The sequence below is a fragment of the Tachypleus tridentatus genome, chromosome 4 (genome assembly GCF_004210375.1).
Source record: "Tachypleus tridentatus isolate NWPU-2018 chromosome 4, ASM421037v1, whole genome shotgun sequence".
Taxonomy (NCBI): Eukaryota; Metazoa; Arthropoda; class Merostomata; order Xiphosura; family Limulidae; genus Tachypleus; species Tachypleus tridentatus.
The window spans coordinates 63,717,013-63,739,059 of record NC_134828.1 but is presented as its reverse complement, the minus strand read 5'-3'; the positions used below and the strand labels follow the sequence as shown (position 1 = coordinate 63,739,059).

At 32.8% G+C, this 22,047-nt stretch overlaps 1 protein-coding gene across 4 annotated transcripts in view; it reads right to left on the bottom strand.

The window, feature by feature from the left end:
* The window catches only part of LOC143249280 (APOBEC1 complementation factor-like), a 28,633-nt gene extending 7,435 nt beyond the window's left edge, over window positions 1-21,198 (bottom strand). For 2 of the 4 annotated variants that reach the window (XM_076498837.1, XM_076498841.1), the window contains exons 1-6: window positions 20,461-21,197; window positions 12,804-12,978; window positions 12,004-12,193; window positions 7,685-7,823; window positions 5,847-5,939; window positions 1,581-1,688 (exon numbers count right to left, since the gene is read on the bottom strand). In XM_076498837.1, coding sequence (XP_076354952.1) covers window positions 1,581-1,688; window positions 5,847-5,939; window positions 7,685-7,823; window positions 12,004-12,193; window positions 12,804-12,978; window positions 20,461-21,156 — 1,401 coding nt within the window. In that variant the 5' untranslated portion in view covers window positions 21,157-21,197. Of the gene's footprint in view, window positions 1-1,580; window positions 1,689-5,846; window positions 5,940-7,684; window positions 7,824-12,003; window positions 12,194-12,803; window positions 12,979-20,460 lie in introns of all 4 variants that reach the window. The other 2 variants (XM_076498839.1, XM_076498840.1) reach the window with 2 other exon arrangements.
* Window positions 21,199-22,047: the final 849 nt, after the last annotated feature.

Sequence of the window (22,047 nt, the reverse complement as noted above, 5' to 3'; positions counted from 1 at the left end):
GCTAGCAGACCCTAATGTAGTAGTTTAATACTAACGAATAGTGATATTGCTCGTTCCATTATAACGTCCACACAGCAGAAAGGGCGAGTATGCTTGGTGGGATGAATATTCGGGCTCATTGTCTTCAGATTACGAATCGAGCACCCTAGCTACTTGGCTTGAGTTATTTTAAAACAAGAGAAATAGGGACTATACATAATGAATTAGTTCATAATAATAATAAAAAAAGAGAACTGGATATAATGAACTAAGCCTTAATGGGGCTAGAGGACTAGAAGAACACGTAATGAAATAAGTCGTTATGGATAAAAAGAAGTAAGAACTGTATACAATGACTTACGTCGCAATTCGACAACACAACTCGCGGATTCGAATCCCCGTCGCACCAAACATGCTCGCCCTTTCAGTCGTGGAAGCATTATAAAGGGACGGCTAGTGCAGATAGCCCTTGTGTAGTTTTGCGCAAAATTAAAAACAAACGAACAGACAACAGAACTAATATGCCACAAAAACTAGGAACTTGTAAAAACAATTTGCATATAACATGTTATTAGAAATAATATTTGAATATACTGTATTAGAAGAAAGGACTGAATATACCGAAGTGATCATAATATGTGAATATGATATAGCATATTATGCCAAAAGGCCGAACCTTCGTGACATAAGAAAATTATTAGATGAGATCAAGAGCTTAAATTTACAATTTAAATCTTAAATATTACAAAAGGACTCAGAGAAAAAACTGAAAAACGTAAAATTTCGTCTTTAAATTTGAGTAAATAAAAAAACAACACAACATATAATTATTCAAACAATGTTTATTCTTTGACAACATTGTTGATTGTGGATCTTATGACATTCCATGCTGTTAAATAACCTTTTAGCTCAAAGAAACAAAGAACGGCTCTAAACTAGCTGTAGAACACTAAGAATTAATTACATTAATTTCTTTGTTGAATTTCTCGGAAATCCATCAAAGGGCTTGTTTGTTTCTAGTTAAACACAAAGCTACACAAATGGCATCTGTGATCTGCTCACCACCGGTGTTGAAAAACCGGTTTCTAGCGTTGTTAAGATAGACGAGGGGAAAGCAAGAAAAGGTAGAAAATGAACCTGATCTCTACCTTCTCCCAAATGTTGCGACCAAAATACCAATACAGATCTTTGATTTGATTTACAGCTAGTCAAAAGATCCTGAACCTCCAGGTGTTTAATAACTAAACCCCGATACTGTAGCTAACAGACAGCTAGTTAACACCGTCCACTGTCAACTTTTGGGGCTACTCTTTTATTAACTAATAGTGGTATTGATTGTAACTCTATAACGTCCAAACGGCTGAAATGGCGAGCATGTTCGATGAAAAGGTTAAGCTCCGAGATCCACGGATTGAAGTCGAGCGCCTTAACCACTAGACCATATCGATTCCAATTTTAATACTGATTGTCGAGTCTAAAGCTTGTCAGTAAATGTACAGCTCCTTGTAATGTACAGTAATCTTCAGTAAAAGATTAACTACGTAATTGGTTCCGTGTAAATGTTAATTCAGATTAAACTGAAAACAGACAAGTAACTTTACCTTTCCTGTCCAGTACTGGACATTTCGTCCCTGATCGTGGAAGGAAGATGGAACTGCATCAATTGTTACTATTCCCCATCCACGTTGTTCGCAAATATCATTCAAAACCTGGTAAGTTGAATAAAAATTGAGTCGCGTTTAGAAGAAAAAAATATATTTAAAATTACGCCAATATTCTTTTTTATCTATGCGTTAAAACAGTTATCTATCTGTATCAATATTATTATAAAATGTTCAATTTATGGTTTGTTTTGTGCTTTTCGTGGTTACATTAGATAGTACAGAATACAGTGATCAAGAGAAATGTTACCTTTTAACTTATCGAAATACTGATAAGTTTCTTCCATAAATAAAAACAGAATAATTTAACGATCATATATATATATATATGTAAGCTATTAATTTTTGTAACAGTATTTCAAAATTACTGATAAAATATTGTAATTTATTACGAATTTTACAGTATCTGAATAATTGCGAAGTTATAATGCTAATAACAGAAAGGTATGGTACATTATTATTAAAAGATGGTGAACCATAAATTGGAAAAGCAAAATATTTTCTTTTATCAAAAATATTTACATTTATATCCTTATCAATTATTTCAGTTTCTAAATCAAAATAATGCGCTTTTGTATTAGATATTAAAATATTTTCAATTTCTAATTCTACTAGATGAATAGTGTTAATAGCATTATTTATTTCAGGATTATTTATACTAATTAAATCATCTATATATCTATAAGTTAAGGTAAAGATATCTGGATTTGTGTAGTTTTCAATAAATCTATTCTCATAATAGTAAAGATATCAATTTGCTATATAAGAAGAATAAATAGTTAATCCCCATTGAAACTCCTATTACTTGTTTGAAAACCTGGTTATTGAAAAATATAAAATTATAATAAATACAGAAGCTTTATATATCTTTTATGTTTTTGGTTTGTTTGTTTTTTTGAATTTCGCGCAAAGCTACATGAGGGCTTCCTGCATTAGTCGTCCCTAATTTAGCAGTGTAAGACTAGAGGGATGGCAGCTAGTCATCACCACTCACCGTGAACTCTTGAGCTACTCTTTTACCAACGAATAGTGGGATTGACCGTCACATTATAATGCCCCCACGCCTGAAAGGGCAAGCATGTTTGGTGTGACTGGTATTTGAATCCGTGACCCTCAGATTACAAGTCGAACGCCTTAACCCACCAGGCCATGCTGGATCTTATGTTTTCGGAACTAATTTTTCTTTTTTCTAGTTATATGAAAGGATAATAGAAATGTTCTATTAATTAATTTAAAACAAATATTAAATATTATAATAGAATTATGGCGTACAATGTGGTAGAATCAAATGTTTGAATATTATTTATTTGGTCACAATTTCCCAGATATTTTAAAATGGGTTAATTATTTTTTATCATTAACACTTATATTTTTAATTTTATCAAGTAAAATATTAAGTAATTTATTTAATAAATACAAAGTGTCAATTGATCCACTATTATATATTTATAAATGTTTTGAAATAAGTTATAAAAATGAATTTAGATAACTGGATGGGACCCTTTATACTAGTATAATTCATTTACTTGGCTGCTAATTAGTACCTTTCTACCGTAATGGGGGCTGGAATGCTAACTTCAAGAGGTAAATACCCTCCAATGTTAATATCTTTTCTTTCTTTTTTCTTACTTTGGACAGCAGTCACCTTCCCACAACTGTCTGCAGTTGGTGAAGGGCGATATAGATATGGGACGTAGTGGGCTTGAGCACCCACATCTTACTCTCCTAATTTCTATTTCTATATATTTAATTGTAATTTCTATTACTATTCCTTTACTTTATTTTATTTCTTTATGTGAGACTCGCGAATGGAGGTTAAAACTGATATATGGTGTATCTCCACCGCAATGTGGGTCCTACTTCCAGTCACCTCCAAAACCTAGGATATATTTTATATCCCACATTATAGCTTGTACCCTGGGATCTTTTAAATTAGTGCAGCGGTTTTATTTTAATTTTAATTTATTTTTGTTTCTGTTTGTCTTTGGTTGGTTATAACAAACTTATATATATGGGGGCGTTATAAGGTGAAGGTCAATTCCACTATTCGTTAGTAAGAGAGCAGCCCAAGAGTTGGAGGTGGGTGGTGATGACTAGCTACCTTTCCTTTAGCTTTACACTGCTAAATTAGGGATGGCTAGCGCAGATTACCCTCGTGTCGCTTTGCGCGAAATTCGAAACAAACCAAATCAAACTAACAACAGCTAAAAATAAAATAACTACTGTCAAATAATTACGGAATGCCTACAAACCGCAGCAAATCAGACAACACCCAAAAAACAACACATGGAAACTACATACATAACTGTTAACACTAATCAAGCACAGACGAGAATTAAGAAGACAATACATGGAGACAAGAGACAACGAATTAAAAACACAAATAAATAGAATAAGAAACCAAATCAGAGAAGAAGTTAAATTATTAAAAGAAGAAAATTGGGACGATTTCTGCACCAAACTTAATGAAAAAAACAGATGCGAAACAATATTGTATACAATATTGACTAACAAATGGAGATACAACAACAAGAAAATACCCGCCACTAGAACATAATAATGTCACAGCATATACAAATAAAGAAAAAACCGAAATATTCAAACAACAACTTGAAAACACGTTTAAAACAAACAACGACCCAGACATGAACACATACTTCTATAATAAAGTAAATAACTTTATAATGAACAACAGTGAACTATTCAAACCACTCTTCCCAGTAGACGTAAATAACTATCAAACCAACAACACAAACGACTACACAAACACTATGCTTAGAAACACAATTTCAGCATAAGAACTCATAGAAGCAATAAAAAACACCAAAATTAAATCACCAAGAGAAAATGGTATAAAAACCATTCTTCTTAAAAAAGGCACTCAGAAATTATTTGAACATCTCACAGCAATTTTTAATCTATCATTATATTCTGGTTATATCGCGGTTTCTTGGAAGCATGCAAATGTATTAATGTTTCACAAAGAAGGAAAGCCAGTCGATAACTGAAATAGCTGCCGACCAATCAGCCTGACCAGCTGTGTTTCTGAGACCATCTTGTTCTTCTGGTAATTTTGATGTTGTCTCCAGGAATGCGGAGAGTCTGTTACTAATCAGCAAAACTCTTAGGACTTACGTTCGATTCAAAACTAACGTGGATAAACCACATAAATAATATTAGAACAAAAATTTTGGGAAGAACAAACTATGCTAGGAGTCTAACTGGCAAAAACAGTGGAGCTACCGCAAAAACATCATAAAAATATATAAAACATACATTAGATCCGTCATTGACTATGTAGCCCCTGCATGGATAAATGTAAGCAAAGAACTACTTCAAACAAAACTGCAAACAATACAAAATACATTACTCACAACAGCTTATAAAGTATCCAGAACAACATCATCTGAATTTATGCATAAATACGCACACATTTAAACAATAGCAGATAGACCCCTACATAGTACAATAAACTATTTTCACAAAAATTGGAGAAAAAAATGAACTAGTAAGCCTATTTGATAGGTATTGTTTACATGATGATGATAGACCTAAGCATCTTCTCCCAGTGAATACTTATTTTCTAAATAAATTAAAGACCACCTATTAACTATTATTAACTAGACTCCACATCAGATTAGGGTTAATCCAAAACATTGAAAGGGTTTTTTTATGTAAACGTTTTATAGTTAATACCTAACTGATGAAAGTGCAAATAATCTATGGAACTATAAGAGAAATGATTTATTTGCACCAAGTGTATGTGTAGATTGTGCATGGACATTGCCCTGAAAGGGACCTGAGTAAGTGTGGATTACTCTGGCCCTCGTGTACCATATATAAATACACTTGACAGATGAAAAAACAAAATTTGAAGGAAGGAGAAAGAGGTTAACGAAACCTCACCCTCCTGGATAAATAAACATCAATACCCAAATACCTATACAAGAGAGGTAGCAGACAACAGATAAGTAATCATGTTTGATATTATTTTACCATATTATAGAAAGAGTAAGATCACCCTTTTCCATTTTGCCTTGGTTGTTCACAATTAATCATATTGTAATTTCAAACCAATTTTCTACTTTTTTTGTCAATTTAAGATATCGAAAATTACTTTGTTGTTTATAATCTACCTCAAGACCTAATACTGTGAGAATTAGTAAACACAATAGCAGGATTACAAAGTGATTCAGTTTGGATTACCTGTAGTGGAGATCGGGTTGGTCGAAATGTAACAGGATTAGTTGGATAAATTTCCAAGTCGTGTATCATACCAGACATGGGAACGAAACGAGGCTAAAAATATATTTTATTAATCAAATTATTAATTATCTCACTAAATTTTGGATTCTATCTGGTAAGAGTGCTTTATACGCATATAAAATTTAATATAAAATATGAAATAACTCGAAACATTTTACATAGATATTATACAAAAACAATAAAAATGATATATTTAGCAGGTGGTTGTTCAAGTATTTGATTACGAGACTTTCGTTTTCATCACATCCAATCTTCTGCTAGTCTTTCGGTTGATAATGATTAAACACACTTCTCTCGTTGAAATGCAGCGAAAGTGTCCCAGAAGACACACCATCCTTATTCTATAATTTCGACAAAGTCTTGGTACAATATATCATCGTAAGTCAGTTCGAATTTATTAATCACGGCATAGCGGCTCATGTAATGGTTCTGAGATTATTATTATTTTTTAAATCAAGTACAAACTTTTAGCTTGTAGCTCCTTCGACTACTGACTGATTTGAGTTATAATTACAGTTTCGGACTCAGGAAGTCAAACCCTTTCGACTGATGTATTTGAGCACAACCAACGTTTGATATATAATTTACTCTACTTCTGTCAAAAAGAATTTCAATTTGAAGTGAGCTGGTAAAGATTCTGATAAATAATGAAATCGAATCAAGTATACGCGTGCCCGATGCTTCGTATTTCTGGAGCTCAAAAATATAGCGAATTAAAACGGAAAGAAGTTTTCATAGATTAATTTACTCTAACCCTGCTTAAAGAATTTGTACAGCGTCACACCTGCATAAACTATATCTTCATACTAAGACAGGTAGATGAAGTTAATCATAAAATCCTAAGAGAATCACTGCTTCTTAAAAAAGAAAAAGGGTGTTTATTTTCTAATTTAGTGCTGTCATCTGTTGGATATTTATTATACTAAAATTAAAATTTCGATTTAATTGCACCCGTTGCCGCATTCCAATTTTATGAAACTGGATATGCTGGTTAAGTTTTCTGCTTCGTTGAGAGGTTTTCGTTTCTTGTTTAATCTATTTTTAGTATATTCTGGTCTTATAAATATTCTCCTTTTTTCTTAATTATTTACATTTAAAAAAGTGTGCTCAAATTTCAAAGGTGTGTCTTGCCATTTTTAAGTCTTGGAAGTTATCTCTTTCAAGTGAATCATATGATAAGAAAAAGTTGAAAAAGGCTAATCACCAGAACAAACTTTTGAAAATGTAGTGAAAACGAATTGTAAATATGAGTGATAAACATATTATCTTATAACTCTTTTTGAGACTTCACTTTTTTACATTTGACCAACCCATGGTGATTTGTTTACAAAAGTAAAGTCCAGTATGTAAAGTTTTTTTCTTTCTATAGTTTGATATCAGACAAACACGAGAATAAAATTGATATTAAATAAAGGAATTGGTCGTCTGTGGCACTAGTAGAATGGTATAAAAACTCAGTTTTATGTCCATTATAACTACGAATCTGACATACAACGAGTCAAAAAATTAATCCACTAGCGTCAGTCACAAAAACGCCATCCGTAGGGGAAAGAGAAACAATTACCACTCCGTAAGACAATCAGAAGAAACTGAAAATAAAGCAGAGGTTTTACACTTTAACTGTGTGTGCTCTATAGCTACAGATTATTTAGGTCACGCATTGAATTTAGAGACCTCTGGAACTCTGTTAAAATTCCTCCTCACACACAATTAAATCTCAAATGACATTGGCGGTTATAATAAAAAGAGTCTTTATATTTTCAGCTCGCCGTACATACCTCCACGTTGCGTTTCATACCAGCTGCACCTCTGCCAGTGACATATCCTGTCACTCCACCACGAGATGGTCTCATTCCGGCTGCTCCACGACCTCGACCTCGAGAGGCCATTCTTATAGGTGGCGGTGGATGTACACGACTGCAGATGAGAAGCTCGCAATTAATAATTTTAAGTAAAACATTGTGTGTAAACTGTATTTTACAGTAAAAAACAACATAGTGTTCAGCTATTATTTAATGTTATTTTTCATCTGAATATCTTCTTAAGATTTAGTTTCGCAAAAAACATTATCCTCAGACTAAACCAAGCACCCACAATGTGACTACAACACCTCAACTTACGTAAATATGATAAAAAGTTAACACTCAGAAAATACTTCAGATTAAAACCGACTTTAACAACGTTTGTTTGTTTTTCAATTTCGCGCAAAACTACACTAGAGCTATCTGCGCTCGCCTTCCCTCATTTAACAGTATAAGATTAGAGGGAAGGCAGCTAATTATCACCACCACCACAAACTCTTGGGCTACTCTTTTACCATAGAATAGTGGAATTGACCGTTATATTATAACGCCCTCATGGTTAAAAGAACAAACATGTTTGGTGCGACGGGGATTTGAACCCGCGACCCTCAGATTACAAGTCGAACTCTTTAACCCACCTGGCCATGCCGGGCCGTTCATTTATTAATCAATTTTAAGTTCAGTTTTTTATTGCTGTATTGTCCTAAAATTCCAGATGAGAATGCTATTGAAAAAAAACATACCCGAAAATCCAATACTAGCGCATAATCTGAAGATCTGTTTGAAATGTACCGACTGCCCGTATTTAGAGCGCAATCCACCTATGACCATCATTTCTTTTATCAATTAGCTCAAAATTAGTGACTACTAGAAGAACCACTGTCCTCTCTCTCCCTCTAACGGTAAAATTCATATTTAGATACCTGCGGTGAGCAGATCATAAATAACTTATTGCGTAGTTTTGCATTTAACAACAAACACTGTATGAATTATCACCCATGATGGTTTAATCGGACATAACCATACATCGAAATTCTGGTGGAGATCGAATTTTGTTGAAATATTAAGAGCAAAGATTTTGGTTGTATTGATGTTAAACACACCAATGCACAATGAACTATCTGTGCTCTGACAAATGCGGTATGAAAATCAAATTATTTTTTCTTCAAATACAAAAAATAGAAAATAATAGTATAAAAACATATCACACAACCTAATATAAAAAGAAAAGAAAATCCGCTAAATTACTGGAGTGTGGATTATAAATAAATACATTATTAAACAATAAATTAACTATTAGTATTTCATTTATTAAATTTTAGGTAATTTCAGATTATTTTAACATATTATAATGTATCGCTTCCTACATACAAGTTACTCCTTTCTTTATTAATAATTTGATATTTTCATTTTTATTACTAAAAATAATCTTATTTCAGTTGGAGTCTTACTATACTGTTTTGGTACATAGTATAAACAGCTTATTTAAAAAAAAAAAATTCTTACTCATTTCACAAAGTTTCAAATTCCCATGCTCTTCAGCTCTTGTTTGGTAAATTTGTTTTATTTTTTGACAGTTTTGATTATCTTTATTGAACCTATTTAATGTTTTACAAACATATAATTCACGCAGCGGTAGTATATTTAAATTTTGAAAATGTAATTTACTATGGTCATATTGTACTAATTATAATATTTTACGTAAATGTTTGTTTGAAGTTAAGCACAAAGCTGCATAGCAGGTTATCTCTTCTCACCAAGTGTAAAAGTGCTCAAATATAAAATGGGAGAGGAGGTGGGAGGTAAAGTAGTGAGAAGGATTGTTTTGTTTGTTTTTGAATTTCGCGCAAAGCTACTCGAGGGCTATCTGCGCTAGCCGTCCCTAATTTAGCAGTTTAAGACTAGAGGGAAGGCAGCTAGTCATCACCACCCACCGCCAACTCTTGGGCTACTCTTTTACCAACGAATAGTGGGATTGACCGTCACATTATAACGCTTCCACGGCTGGGAGGGCGAGCGTGTTTGGTGTGACCGGGATTCGAACCCGTGACCCTCGGATTACGAGTCGAACGCCTTAATACGCTTGGCCATGCCAGGCCCAGCGAGAAGGAATTCGGTCAAAGAAAAGTTATCGTCTTAGGAGTGGAAGGGCTAACGATTAATGTAAGCTTAATATTTGATATATTTGAGTGAGACTAAAGGTGTTGAGAGTGATAAGAAGACTAGTTTATTTTGTCAAAAAGAGTTCCAAAGTAATTGAACTAGCCTTAGTGGACTCTGACGGATAGACAGTCAATTCTCAGAAATACAAAGAGAAAAAGGAAGCAATTGTCTTAAAAGTATATGATACAACCGTGATAATTCAACGATAAAGTGAAATATACTCGAATAATTTGGTTGTAGAAATATAGAAAAATAGTATCGACTTGTCGATTGAAATTCTAAAGCAAATGAATAGGCCTAAGTGGACTTTTAACAACAAGAAGAGAACTATATAGTGTTTTTCATATGTCTATGATCTCTGTAGTATAAACAATGTGTTGTACATCCATTGTACAGGTTCCGAATATACGTACATTTTGAAAATAAGTTTATTTGTAAATTTTTCACAACCTCACAGACAACTACTGTAGAATGATCCTTAACCCCACAATACTCACTAAACACTAGTACTTGTATGTTTGTTTGTATGCTTTTGAATCTCGCGCAAAGCTTCTCGAGGTCTATCTGCGCTAGCCGTCCCTAATTTATCAGTGTAAGACTAGAGGGGAGACAGCTAGTCATCACCACCCACCGCCAACTCTTGGGCTACTCTTTTACCAACGAATAGTGGGATTGACCGTAACATTATAACGCCTCTACAGCTGAAGGGCGAGCATGTTTGGTGCAACACAGAATTGAACCTGCGATTCTCAGATTACGAGTCGAATGCCTTAACCCACCTGCTCATGCTGGGCCTAACACTAGTACTTCTATATATATATAATATTAAAAAATATGAGCTTCATCATTTCGACACCAACATAATGTTAAAAATGATTTCCAGTATTATCTTTATAGCTGTGTGTGTGTGAGTGAAGTGGGAGCGACACTAACATGGATATATTTACAAACACGCGAGCTCCTTTTTTTCTACCTTCTCCATTCACATTGGTTCATTTAAAGCAGTATTCATACTTCCTCAATTCAGTTTGTTTACTTTGAAGAATGTGCTGAGTTCATTTGGGAATAAACTGGAGTTTGTGTTCATGGTTCACTTCCGGGTTCTTTCATCAGTCACCGAGATTCTCTAATGTTCTCATTAAATTCATTCAAATGGAAAAAACTCAATTCTTTTATCAAATAAATCGAGACCACCTCTTTTGGTGGACTCGGTTCGGTTCGTTTGCCAATCGAACATCGTTATTCACGCTGTTCTCCAAATGAAAAAACCTCCAGTGTGAACAGGTCTTAAGAAAATATTGTATAAGGGTGAAAAATATTGTAGATATCTTTGCAGTTCTCACAGAACAGTTTACTTATATTTGTCTTGTATTTCGCGCATAGTTAGACGAGAGAAGAAACAAACTCTTTTAACAATGAATTGTGGGATTGGTCATCACACTAAAACGCTCCCACAGCTGAAAGGGCGAACATGTAAGCGGGAATTCAAATATCCAACCTTTAGGTTGTAAGTTGCTTTTATTTAATTCTTTAAATCGTTCTAACTTCGAGAACTTACATAATAAATAAATATTATTATTAGAAAAACGTACAGTGTTGAAAACAAAATTTAAATATTTTTACTGTTCTGTTAGAATTCAAATTTTAGACAAGACATACACATATACTCGTGTGTAGAATTATATCGATTTCTTTATTTTTGTTTTTGACAATTATTCTTTTGCCACTACAATAAAAAATATTTTATGTGTGTTTTCCACCTTAGCATTTCTACTACTAATACGAAATAGTTTGATGTTAAATGCGTGCGACCAATAACAGATTTAAACAGTCCAAAGATCGACTTTTTAAAATAAATAACCAGATTTTTTTTTTCAGTTCCATAATACAAGCCAAATAAAAGTTGTTGTTTTGGTTAGATAATAGCCACTGTAGAAATCGTTCTTGTATAACCAGTAACAGTATTTAAAGATAACATTTTATCTTTTATTGCAACTTGTAAACATTTCAAGTTGATGTTAACTTTTATGTGAAAATTACGTCTGAACTGACATTATGGATAACTTTTATGTGGTTATCTATAATTTATCAGCTTCCTCTTTAATAAACACAAATTCTGTGAATAAACCTACCTAACATAAGACACAGGAGATGGATACCCAGGAAGATATACCACAGGTTGTGAATTAGGTTGTTGAAAATAAAAGGTAGGTACTGGGTTTCCAGCAGCTGTATCCGTACTTCCTTTGTTTCGTTGTCGATTACGCTCATCAGGTGGTTTGGCCCATCTTACTTCGATTACCGCGCCATCTATGACCATTCCTAAGAAATAAAAAGTAAAATATTTTAATAGAAAATTCTGTGAACACTTACGAACTATTTCCAATAAATTTTAGATTTTTTCACTCAAAATACAATGAAGACTAAAGTGTTTTATCTGAAAACTTAATGTTTGCTTTTAATTATTTGATTGGGTAATTAATTCCGGTCTTTCGTGTGGTAATGAACTTTTGATATTCAAATGTAGACATTCATCATTTCCTGTTCCAAGTTTAAAATATTTCAGTATAAATATCAGATTTAGCTAGGTTTAAAGGATTTTTAATTATTGGTTTGAATTTCAGTGACAATACATAAATCTTAAATAAAAAAGTAGGCCATATTGCTTGAACAAATACTCCTTTTCAAACTTTAAATTCACTCTAAATTTTAAAGAAAAAATATTTCTTGGTCGAGTATTGTTGTTCTGAATTTTTACTTTTAGATATATTGATGGGTTAGAATGACAGTGAAGGAAAAATACGTTTTTGTTTGTTTCTAAGTCCAACATAAATTAGATACAGACACGAACAAATCTAATGAGCACTACAATACCAACTGTATATACGTTTAGTTGCATTTGAGAAATTTTAGAACACGTTTATGGACTTACCATTCATGTTCTGCAATGCGTTTTCAGCATCTTCACGTGAGTTGTAATGTATAAAAGCGTAGTCTTTGAGTTTCTTGACTCTTTCTACTTGCAACTCGCCATTGAGAGAAAATGCTTGTTTAATCTTTTCCTCGTCGGTGACAACCATGAAGTTACGGGCATATATGACGGTTACCTAATATGAAAATGAAATTAACTAAATCTTTCAAACGTTCATTCAAGATGAATAGTATGGGGTAAAATTACAAAGTTGTGTCACTAAAAGATCGAGAGTCAAACCCTACAAAATTCTCAAATGATTTTGAAGATAAAAGAAAAAGTTTCTCTGCGCTATCCTCGTTGATTAAACGAATTTCATACAATACAGAGTGTTCCACTTGGAGGCATCCGTTTCGTTTTCATGATTATTACAAGAATGTACAAACTTCCTGTTGAAACATATAAGGGTCAGTTGGTGTTGTCTTTGAAGTTTTGTTTAGTAAAACATTTTAATACATAACTCCATACTTCGGGGCACAAATTGATTTGTCAAGGCGGCCCGATTTTACTTCCTGCGTCTTTGTTTTTTCATTAAGAACATTGTTTACGCTACATGTTCAGAGGCTTTAGATGAGATATAAGATTGCATCACCAATGTTTAGGATATATCCCGTGTCGTCTGTGAAAAGTTATGGACAGTTTTGTTGATCATCTCCAGAAGTGTGTTGATAGAAAATATGGACATATTTAACACTAAAGAAACTCTTTAAGACAAAACTAACTATTCCATATAAGATTTAACAGGAAAAATTTTACATTCTTGAAATAAATAGGAAAATAAAGTGTAACCCTCCAACAGGGACATCCTGTGTGGACTGTTTGATGTGCACAGTGACCTTACGGTAAAAACTGAGTGAAATCTTTAGAAGGTTAACTTAGATGAATAGAAATTAAGAAGTGTTCCATTTCAAAGATTTAAATATGCATGTGGAAAGATTTTGCTTTTGTGAAATTAATATTTTCGCGCTTGATTTACAATTAATATTTTGTTATCCCTTCGATAATTTTCAGTTACTTTTTGTTAGTTTACAATTTTACTTACTAATACAAAAACTCTAACTTACAGAAAACAATTGCAAAAACATTTTCCATTAATAAGATCCAATATAACTTTAACCAGTATAGCTTTTACAAAAACGAATAGGTTGAGTTAATACGTATAAGCCTTTCGGTGGGACAGCGGTAGGTCTACGGATTTACAGTGTTAAATTCCAGGATTCGATTCCTCGCAGATAATGCTTTATGGGTTTGCTCTAAGAAAAACAAAGGTGTCTATGCGTAATATACCTTCTTACATTTGAACAAGACGAATCACTTTATTTAGTAAGTGAATTAACAGTTTATATCTTCTAATTTGGTGCTTGCAAGTCATCAAAAACTAAATTTGTTTCACGAAGGAAGTGATCTTTTTTCTACAATAATTTAAGTGCATATACATATAACTAAAAATGAGCCCACTGGTCTTAAAGGGCACTATCAATCCCATTTATAGAACGAAGAAAGTTTTATTTTGGTTTTTAAAATATGAATAATTATGGGTAGAAGTCGTTGTGCTAAGTTATAAATTAACTACTGAAATTTCACATAGTGTGTTATATTTGATCTTATCAAAATTTCTGATGAAGAAATTAGTTTCACTGATAAATATGAATCTTTCTGGCAACTGTCTTTCCTGGTCATTAGAGAAAGAAATGGAACTAATTATTATATGTCGGAAACTCATCTTTATCACAATCCTACCACACAGCAGAACTTATCCTTTTTATTTTATAATTTCGGCTTTCTAAATGTTTTTCTTTTAAGGGGAATGTTAACATTTGCACGTCTGAGTATTTTATCAGCGGAATAATTAAAATTGTATTTACAATATATATTCATTGTAACCATAAAACTAAGTTTTTCAAAACGTATTCAAATAAAAAAGTGTATATTTATCAACTTTAAAAATTAAATCTTTTACCACTATTTAAAAACTCGTTGACCATTTTTGATAAATGTAGTGTCTACAATAGTTACAGTTTATGTACTAGCATATACACTAGCAAGATTTCTAGAAATTTAAAGTTAAGAATGGAAGAACTTCTCAATAATATTGAAGAGAAATAATTTATGAGTCCGTACTAATTGAGGACCAATAAAATAAAAATTAAGATATCTAATGGAAAAAAAAACTTAGCTGCTGTCCAACTGTTCCCGAATAAAAAAAAACTTAAACATTTAACAGTTCAGATGATGTTCTAAATAACAGATTGGAGACCTGAGAGTTCCATTACAAAGATTTTAAAATCTGTTATGTAATAACTAAAATACCTGAATCTCATTTGTGTGTAGTGTTTCGGTGTTTTTATATTGCGATGTGATAACTTATGTATCTCTTTTCTTACCTTTTTAACTTTATTTATTTGTTTTATGTATCATATCATAAAGATCGGTATATATATATCGAACTATTTTTAACTGTAATTTGAATTATTCATTTCCGAGGAGCAACTTGAACAATTATTATGGTCTTAACTTACAGCTTCTGCAAAGAATCACAGCAATGTAGCAGACGATTATTTGGCGACAGTTGGCACTGTCTCAAGTCGAGTGTTGTCGAGAATTGTTCTGGAGTTTAACCTCACGTTATTTACAATGGTATTGGATAAAATTAGATGTTCAATTTACTTATTGATAATCTCGACAGTTTTACGCGTGATCTTTACTAATATAAAGACCTTTTATAGCAAAACAATTTCTCTACAATTTTGAAGGTGGACAGAAAATGAATGTACTTATATCCGCTGTAGGGCAAAGTTTTTTAGCACTAGGTTTATCAACAGAATTATAACGTAGTTCTGTGGGTGTATTTTATCTGTAGAAACATATAAGTATATACCGATAACTTATTAGGGTTCTTTAGATTTATTTTACTTCTTTCTCATATATACTCAAGATAAAAATTAAGTATATTACGAGAGTATAGCAAATATGTTCATTAATGTGTAGGAATCGTACAAACACATGTAACTTGATATATATTTAAACAAAAGGAAATACGAAGCGTAAATACATACACATAAAATTGTAATTGAAAATTAACTTTGGATATTAGTTTAGCTCACAAACTCGAATCAAACACACAGTTTGATAAAGCTGAAGCATTTATTTTCATTTCAAGTTTGTATTTTTTATATAACACGAACACACCACTCCCAAAATAACGACAGCAAGTTACAATACGGCCGCAGCGTATGACAATTATCTGTAGAGTATAACAAGTTAGGGTATGAAAATACAATCTAGGAAATGGTGACATCTTATCTGTTGTATTTTGCCCTAGCACAAAGACAAAGAATCACCAGTACAGGTATAAGGTTTCTTTCATTACATAAAGATATATATATGACACAACTAATTTTATATTGAAATAATTATAAGCGTGCACGAAGTTTGAAACTTATGAAGTAACAATAGAGAACAAAATCCTCTGGCCTGACAGCGTGCTTATTTTATACTTTAGCGATTTGTCGATATTTGTGGTACTATGTTTTCATCTTTAAGGCTTTCCATTATTTAATATATAGTAGTATGGTGGGGTATACATAATTTATATTCCACTGTTGACTTCTTTTCAAAACTGAAAGTTTTTCTTTAATTGGGTCTAATTTCGTATCATTACGAGTGTAAGTTATTATTATTATGCATTCTTTTTTGCTTTCATTAGGAAGTCCTGAGTAGTAATTTTATACCTACGCACTTGTGTTTTACTAATCATGTATATTTCTAAGTAGGTATAGTCATTCAACAGTGAATTAACTTGCCTCATGGTGGAAAGTATATCTTTTAAGACCTTGGTTAGGCATGAATATTAGTGTATACCAAATTGGTTTGTAGGGTCAAATATGAAACGGTTAAGAGATATTTTGCATACTTTGCTACGAAAAGTTTCCAACAAACAACGAGAGTTTACACATATAGAAAAAGCTTAAGATTCGTTTTAATGAAGCAGTATAAACAACAACAACAAAACCCACAACCAAACTACACCGCCACAAATTGTTTCCTTTTCCTTTATATCTCAGACCCGCGATTCTCTAGCTAAATTATTCACCTTCAAGAAAATCTGGCAACATAAGGCAGAAAAGAAAAATCTCTGTGGACCAATAAACATTGCAAGAAAGGACTTTTTGTTTGTTTTATATAATGATGTTGGTCAGCTTTTTCTCTAAATGTTCAAGTTGCCTCGTAACTAACATTTCATTTTAGATTGCTTAGAATACCATTTGCTAAAGAAACTAGTATATTAGCTAAAAAAAAGTATTCCACAAGTAATTCGTTTTACCACCACTAGTCCAGACATGAAGCAATTGGATGCATTTATTAGCTATTTGTCAGAAATACAAAACCAGTTACAAGACCTCGGATTACGAGTTAAGTGCCTTAACCACTTGGCCATGCCGGGCCTGTCCATCACAGAATCATAATTAACTGATCTAATACCATTAATAAGCTACTTATTTTTTAAAGAACTTTCTGCGAGTTCAATATTTAATGACTTTCGAGTAACCGTTTTATATATATAAAACGTTATATATATATATATATAAAAGGGTATCGTCTGTTATATGCTCATTTTACTACTTCGTAGGGTGTGAATAGAACTTCACCAGTGTTAGTATGGAAGTTCGTTGGATCAATGGGGGAATACATATAATTTTTTAGTTTTACATTTTGCGTTTTTCAGTATTTCTGGGCGTTATTTTCCACTACCTCGCCTCCTCTGTATGGATCTTCATCACATTTGGCATGAAGGTTTGTTAGGTCAATGTGGCGATACTTGCAAACTTGTGGTTTTACATTTTGTGTTTTGCAGCTTTTATGGACGTATTTTACAACTGAGGCCTGGCATGGCCAAGCGCGTAAGGCGTGCGACTCGTAATCCGAGGGTCGCGGGTTCGCGCCCGCGTCGCGCTAAACATGCTCGCCCTCCCAGCCGTGGAGGCGTATAATGTGACGGTCAATCTCACTATTCGTTGGTAAAAGAGTAGCCCAAGAGTTGGCGGTGGGTGGTGATGACTAGCTGCTTTCCCTCTAGTCTTACACTGCTAAATTAGGGACGGCTAGCACAGATAGCCCTCGAGTAGCTTTGTGCGAAATTCCAAAACAAACAAACAATTTTACAATTGCTTATGAGAGAAGCAACTTATCTTGTCATTAATCAAGAACTTACATAACTTCCATTTAGGGCACGGGTACTCCAACTAATATATATGTATAATAAAGAAAAGCATACAGAAAGAGCAGAATTTTGCACCATTAGTCAGTATGAGGTATATTCTATCATTCAGAAAAATGAGCCGTCGAATAAATTCAGTAGAATCACCCAGTAAAATATGAGCTTCTTAGACGTTTAAAATTTTGTTAGTACAAAGTTTAATCTGACTAGCACACTTCGACAAGATAAACAGCTTTCTCGGAGTTCCAGGTCCACCTATTGTGAATTATATTCCTTATCAGAGAGAAAGTTTATCAACATTCAAGGAAAGTGTAGTTTGGCTTTTAGCAGACCTAGAAAATGTTCACTGTCACCTTGAATATGTGTTTAATTTTGTCTTAATGAAAATTTGTTGTAAGTATAAATTTTAGTAAGTTATTTTTATTGTAACAAGTACTATTTCTTCATTACAACCTGATTTTTCCTTTCGACATACTAATCTTAATAATTATTTCTGCTTGTCAAAATATAAGAACATACATTTTCAATAATTATTAGTGTGTTTCATTCAGTTTATTTACTGCTTCCTATGTGACTAATGCTATTTTACATAATATCTTAAGTGTTATGTAAACTTTTCATTGTACTTGTGTCTTGTTATAATCCTTTGTTTCTTATACGCATTTTCTTTCCTTTTTAGATCGTTTCGTCTTCCTACTTTCTCTCTCTCTCTCTCTCATCAGCCTTTCTATCTAAACTTTCCATAAAATTTTACAAACAGAACCTATTTTTCTTATTCAAATCAAGATTCTTACAATCTATAATTAAATCATCACGCGATGGGCAGAGCATAACCCATTGTAGACCTTTGTGCTTAATAACAAATAAACTTATTATTAGTGTGAAACACTGTCATTGCTATTTTTCTAAATCATGTTTATCCTTAAATCAATTTCTCTCTCTCTCTTTTTGATATTATTCTTGTGCTTTATCAATTTCTTAATGAGAAAATTTTACGAAAAGTAGTTTATCAGAAACAGTAAGAAAAAACAAAAAAAAGAATGGAATGTTCTTGCATTTTGCCATTTTTATTCAATGTGACTAGAAAATTAGAAATATAACTTTGTTGCAAATAGCCAGTTTTAAGGAAGTATATGTTGTCCGGAACTCTTATAGTCTTTAACTGAACTAGGAAATACTTTTGGAGAAATAAAAGTTTTTGTATCTGAAATTATCAACCTGTAGGAATTCGATAAATCTTATGAAATGGTGTTGTTGAACCACCACACCTATAGTATCGTTATTTAAACATATTATTACTGTGGAAGAGTTAACTAATTTTAATAAGTTATAATAATAAGTCTTTAATATTTCTTAGCTTTCTGCTTTTCTTTTAAATATCGTTGGCCAATCAATTTAATGCTATTTTCGTAATTCTAAACTTTTCTCGGTAGAAAAGTATTTATCTTCATTTAAAAATCTACACGTGAATGAATGTTTATTTCGATTTTAATCTTTATCGTTAAATATTTTGACCTTTTAGTTTTCTGGACTCATCACTTTTATTATTGAACTGTATTTTGTTGGTGACAATACAGAAAGTGAAAATTCAGAAAGCGAATTTAAGATGAAATACTAGGCATTACCAAAGACTTGAACTTATATTATTTCTATTAAAAGCAGTAATTGTCCAAAATTAATTCATAATTTAATTAACGATTGATTTTTGATAACCAAAAATGTTTGTAATAATATCAGAAAATATAAATTCAAGTTATAAATAAGGTCTCAAGATGGCGACGCCACGTTAGCAGCATGTGACGTCCCCACCCACCAGTCGAGCCTGTAACATTGGAGTAGATTTGCTAAAACGAAAGCATAAACCAAAAGTACAAAAATACGCATATCCTAAGATTAGGTGAGACTTTATTTATACTCTATTACCAAAAACAAAGAAACAAACTCATATAAAAGCTTTAATTTGGTTATTGTTAAGCACAAAGCTTTTCAATAAGCTCTCTCTGCTCTGTCGATCGCGAGTATCGAAACCCAATTTTGAACGCAATAAGCCCTAAGATTTCCGCAAAGCCAGCCTTGACTTGGATACGATAAAGAAATAAGGTTTATAATGAAAACAGACTTGGCTTATAAACAAGATATTTAACGCCTCACAGATACACAAATTAGTCAGCACAAGAAACATCATATTCAACACTGTCACATTAACTTAACTTTAAACTCATTTTGTGTAACCATATGACGAAGCAGAACCACCTAGTAGCACAGCAGTATGTTTGCGGACCTACAACACTACAAACCGGGTTTCGATATTTGTGATGAGCAGAGCACAGATAATCCATTGTGCAGCTTTGTGCTTAAACTGCGAACAAGCAAACAACGACAAGGCAATACGATACATACTTTTGACATAATTTCTTCATCAACTTCTCGTTCAGGTTCTGCCCAATCCACAGCAATGTCGTGGTTCCACATCTGGAATTTCCCATTCATCAATTTACGACGGGCTATCGCTGCAGCTTTATGGTTTTCAAATTCCACAAATGCAAATCCTCTGTTTTTTGATTTGTCTTCAACATGACTGTAGACAATCACATCAACTACGCCTTCTGTCAGTTTATTCATTTCTCCTAAAATTTCATCTTTCTTCTTGTTTCTCGGAATTCCACCAATAAAAAGTCTACAGTTATCAACAGATTTGCAAACACCCACAAAGTGACCTTTACGAATCTCAAAATTATTCCAATTTTTTATTGCAGTTTTGGCATCTTCAGGGTTAAAAAATGTTACAAAGGCGTAACCACGATTTTTGCCGTCATAGTTCATCATCAGTCGAATCTCAAATATCTCTCCAATTTTTTCAAAGGTAAGAAAGAGTTCATCTTCGAATAAATTCCGAGGTAGTTTCCCGACAAAAATTTCACAACCTTTAGGCGGGGGTGTTCCGTTCCAGTTCGAAGGATAACCCATCCTTCTCTGTCCATTCTCTTGGTTAACTATAAAGCCAGTTCTTTCTAAAATGTTGTTAATAGCGGTTTGTGTGGATTCAGGAAGCGACACATCTGGATAATAGACTTGCGCCATGACTTCTGTGAACATGGAGTATGCTAAAATGTAGACTTTTTCCTAGCTTATCAAGCATTAGTAAAACATTCTTACATGAAAATATATTGATTTCTCTTTCCTATTGGTTGTAGAGTATTATCATTGTGAAACCACTTCACGTGATTAGTTACTAGTTATCTTATCTTATAAAAGTCGGCCATTTTGATATTTACGTCTAAGAATGAATATAGATTTCCCTGTGATAAAAAAGTAGTTTTGAAAACAATTTCAAAACTTTAACCTATAATTTAAGAAAAAAAGGAAAAAATTAAAATAAATGAGGTTAAATATATAGATAATATATATATTTATATTAATGTATACATTTCGGAATTTTAAGTTTGAGCGTCACATCTTGCATATGTGGGGTAAATGGCCAGGTCAGAGACCTTAAAATTTTTAGGTAAAGTTATTTTTATTTAATTTACTAATCAGAGGGAAAGTATTCCGCCAGCAACACCAAGCGCTACAAGGGCTCTTCTTTGGCATTCTGAACAGAATAACAGATTGACTATCATTTTTATAACGCGTCTAAAGTTGAAAGTGCAAAGTGTTTTTAGGGTCATCATATCTCAGAATATAGACTTTTCGTTCGCAGCCCGACACTCTAATCACTAAGCCACACCCAACTCGCCCCTCTTCACACATTTTTTCTTTTAACGCAGATTTACAAAATAGGTTATCTATGTTCTGTTACCACGATAACTTAATACTAATTCAGTGCAAAACTCAGATATCTTCCCGACTTTCTCTTCTTTTCTTTTTTCCTCTTCTTCTTTGTTGTAATTAAGCACAAAGCTATAGAATGGGCAACTAGTGCTCTACCTACCACGGGTATCGGAACCCGGTTTCTAGCATCGTAAGTCTGGGTAACAATTTAATTTA